A 3,595-nucleotide genomic window follows, 5' to 3' on the forward strand; every position below is an offset into this window, starting at 1 on the left:
TATATATGATTTTTTTTTAAAGATTTCCAGTGGCAGACATGTGATAGAAACCAGCATTTATTAATGGGCTCCTGGTGAGGTTGTAATTACAGTTCTTTTTTGCACCACAGAGGCACCTAAAGGCTTCGTGCACACTCAGAGCATCAGGACTAAAAGAAAACAACAATTAAAAATGAGGGAGAGAGAAAGTTAGTTCTATTTTTATTCCCAAGTATAAACAGTGGAACGTGACAGCGCGACAAGCCTCAGGCTTCAAAGATAACTGGAGATTCCGAATCTTAATGCGCTTCACAGCGAACACCAAGCTCTGCTCAAGTATCGCTGGGGAAGGAAGGGAGGAAAGCAGTATCTAAGGGGGCACAGACTGACACAGCACGGCGCACACCATGACACAAACCCAACGCCCACCGCCCCATTCCCCCTCGGGTCTCCCTGCGCTCTTGGCCGCCATTTTGTGGCGCGGCGCGGGAACTCCATTTCCCGTGGAGCCCGGCGGTCCCGCGGGGAGGCGGCGCGGAGCAGGGCCGGGGCCGGGGCTGAGGTACGGGGCTGGCGGGGCCTCGGAGCGGCCTCACCCGCAGCGACCACCGCGGCCAAACGGGCAGGGCACGGCCGCGGAAAGCCGGGGAGGGAAGGCTGAGGGCGTCCCCGGAGCTTCCCAGCTGTGGAGTCGCTGCGTTTTCACGACAGGCAGCGCTGCTTCAGCTATAAGCTGGCTTGGGAGCAATGCCAGTTTCCGCCTTGCCTGGCAGATGGTGGAAGGAAGGGCCTGAATCAAAGCACGACCTATAGCTGGGAATAACCAAACACGTTAGAGCTCAGATTGGTTTTAACGTGCTTTTTTACTATGTGTTTTATAGGTCGATTTCCTTCAACAGCACCAAAGGCAAGAGGATGGAGGCAGAAAATGTTGCCAAGGAAACGGTCCTAATTACTGGAGGAGGTGGCTATTTTGGCTTCCGGTTAGTGCATTAAATGGTTATTACATACAAGAATAAATGTAATAGAGCGCTGTTGGGGAGGCAACAGAATCCGTCTGTGAAAGGAAACCTACAGGATTTGGGGCTTGAGCTTTCTCACCTGGTTCACCCCATCGCCTGATGGTTCCTATTGGGGTCTCATTTTTCAACAAACAAACATAAACTGCTTCTGAATGTTTTAAGAAAATACATTATTCTGTTTCCACATGATTACAAGACAGTTAGTCTCAATATTTAATCAGTCTGGGCAACTTTGTAACAGGAATTTACATTTTTATCCTCAAAATATGTAGGGAACAGAAGGAGAGAAATGCCTGGGTTCTTCCAAAAAGCAGTTAAACACACCAGTTAGTGGTGTTTTTTTCCCTTATTGTAGTTTCCCCACTTTATGTTTTTTCTTTTGTTTTCTTTTCCTCTAAGTAAAGAGGGAGCCAGAATAAATTAAAAAAATATATTAGAATAGTTAATAGGCTTCTCTTACCTCCAGGTGAAATGTTTCATGCATTACTGTGTTATGTATATAACATGTGGTTTCTGTCCTGTTTTAGTTTAGGTTGTGCCATATACCAAATGGGAGTGGATGTGATTCTCTTTGATGTCACAAAGCCACTTCAACCAGTGCCAGAGGGAATAAAGTTTATGCGAGGGGATGTCTGCTGTCTGTCTGAAGTGGAAGAGGCTCTTAAAGATGTAATCTGCGTATTCCATATCGCTTCCTATGGAATGTCTGGCAGGGAGCAGCTGAACCGAAAACTTATAGAAGATGTTAACGTGAAAGGAACAGAAAATGTCATCCAGGCCTGCAAGAGCACAGGAGTGTCAAGTCTGGTTTATACAAGTACATATAATGTGATATTTGGAGGCCAGATTATAGAAAATGGGGATGAATCTCTGCCTTATCTACCTCTTCACCTTCATCCAGATCACTACTCCCGGACCAAATCTTTAGCTGAAATGAAGGTGCTGGAGGCAAATGGTGCTGAGCTTGGACATGGGAGAGGTGTATTAAGGACTTGTGCTCTCCGACCAGCAGGCATCTATGGGCCAGGAGAGCAAAGACATCTTCCAAGAATAGTTAGTTACATTGAAAGGGGACTGTTTAAATTTGTATATGGAGACCCTCTCAGTTTAGTAGAATTTGTACACGTAGATAATCTTGTTCAGGCTCACATCCTTGCCTTTGAGGCCCTCAAAGCCACCAAAAAGCACATAGCTGCAGGCCAAGCCTATTTTATTTCAGATGGCAGGCCAGTAAATAACTTTGAATTTTTCCGACCATTAGTAGAAGGGCTGGGTTATAAGTTCCCAACCTGCCGCCTTCCTCTCTCCCTTGTCTATTTTTTTGCATTCCTTACTGAAATAGTTCATTTTCTTGTAGGTCATGTTTATAATTTTCAGCCTCTCCTCACCCGCACAGAAGTTTACAAAACTGGTGTCACACATTATTTTAGCATGGAGAAAGCCAGAAAAGAGCTGGGATATGAGCCTCAAAAATACAGCCTGAATGAAGTGGTTGAGTGGTTTAAATCTCAGGGCTGTGGACCAAAGCCAAGAAAGTATGCCATTACGAAGCTTGTTAGGAATGGAGGATTGCTCTTGTTGATTGCCGTGGTGGTTGCATGGTTTCCATCTGCAGTTACATTTTCACACTGAAAGATGAAACACTGAATATTATGGAATATGGGGGACGGAATTTAGTTATGTTGAGTACTCGTTAGTGTTGACAGGTATTAAAAAAAACACATTGGCGCTATTCAGGTAAATATTTTTAACATTTCTAGCCCTAAGGAATGGAACTGCTAAGTAAAAAAAATGTAATTTTTATACAAAATTCCTCTTCAAAGTGAAATTGATCAGATCACTAACAAGACAAAGCTTAGTACTCCTGCGAAAACAGCATTTTATTGTCTGTTACAGTGGTACACTTAGACTGACCCTTCCTCCCCAACAATATTATACTCTGCCCCTTTATTCCTAACAAGTTTCTGCTACATGATCCAGAGGACAATAAACTTACTCTTTGATCACATTCCAAAACCAAATTCTGCTTTCCAGCTTGGATGTATATATGCCTGACCAAGAATTTGCCTTAGTTGCTTGATTAACTGTTTAAGTGGTAGACAATAAATGAATGTTTTGGGGTTTGTTTCACTTAAAAAAATAAATAAATAAATTCTGATGTACTTCTCTAAATAAACTCTGGTATCTAATGACACTTCTGGAAAATGTTGAATTGTTAATAAAATGACAGCAAAGTGCTTGAAGCAACACAGCTCTGTAGATACTTCAAACTACAATATTCCTGTTTAAAATGAGTTATCTAAAGTGCATTCATAAGAAACAGCTATGGTTTTTCCCAGCATTACTGAATGGTTAAACAAAACAATTATCTAAAGGACATCAGGTAAGTGATCACACTCATGTTCCATTGCTTATAAAGTCTTTTTAGCCTTTAATAATATTTCTTTAGCACCTGATAGCATTTGAAGAGAACATCACCTTTGAAGCAGGATGATAAATGCTGTGCAGAGAAAGTCAGGATTTTGTGAAGTTTTAAGAATAGAAAATACTTTGCTAGAAACAGTAATGATCTGTACTTAACTCCCTCATCTCTT

The 3,595-nt window shown here is 42.3% G+C and overlaps 1 protein-coding gene across 1 annotated transcript; it reads left to right on the plus strand.

Moving 5' to 3' along the window:
* The first annotated feature begins 639 nt into the window (after positions 1 to 639).
* Positions 640 to 3,112, plus strand: SDR42E1 (short chain dehydrogenase/reductase family 42E, member 1). The gene is made up of 2 exons (XM_084294762.1): positions 640 to 962; positions 1,529 to 3,112. Exons 1-2 carry the CDS (start codon positions 895 to 897, stop codon positions 2,631 to 2,633), a joined length of 1,173 nt encoding a protein of 390 aa, XP_084150888.1. The 5' UTR covers positions 640 to 894; the 3' UTR covers positions 2,634 to 3,112.
* The last annotated feature ends 483 nt before the right edge of the window (positions 3,113 to 3,595 follow it).

This window comes from Netta rufina, assembly GCF_964035555.1.
Source record: "Netta rufina genome assembly, chromosome: 13".
Lineage (NCBI taxonomy): Eukaryota > Metazoa > Chordata > Aves > Anseriformes > Anatidae > Netta > Netta rufina.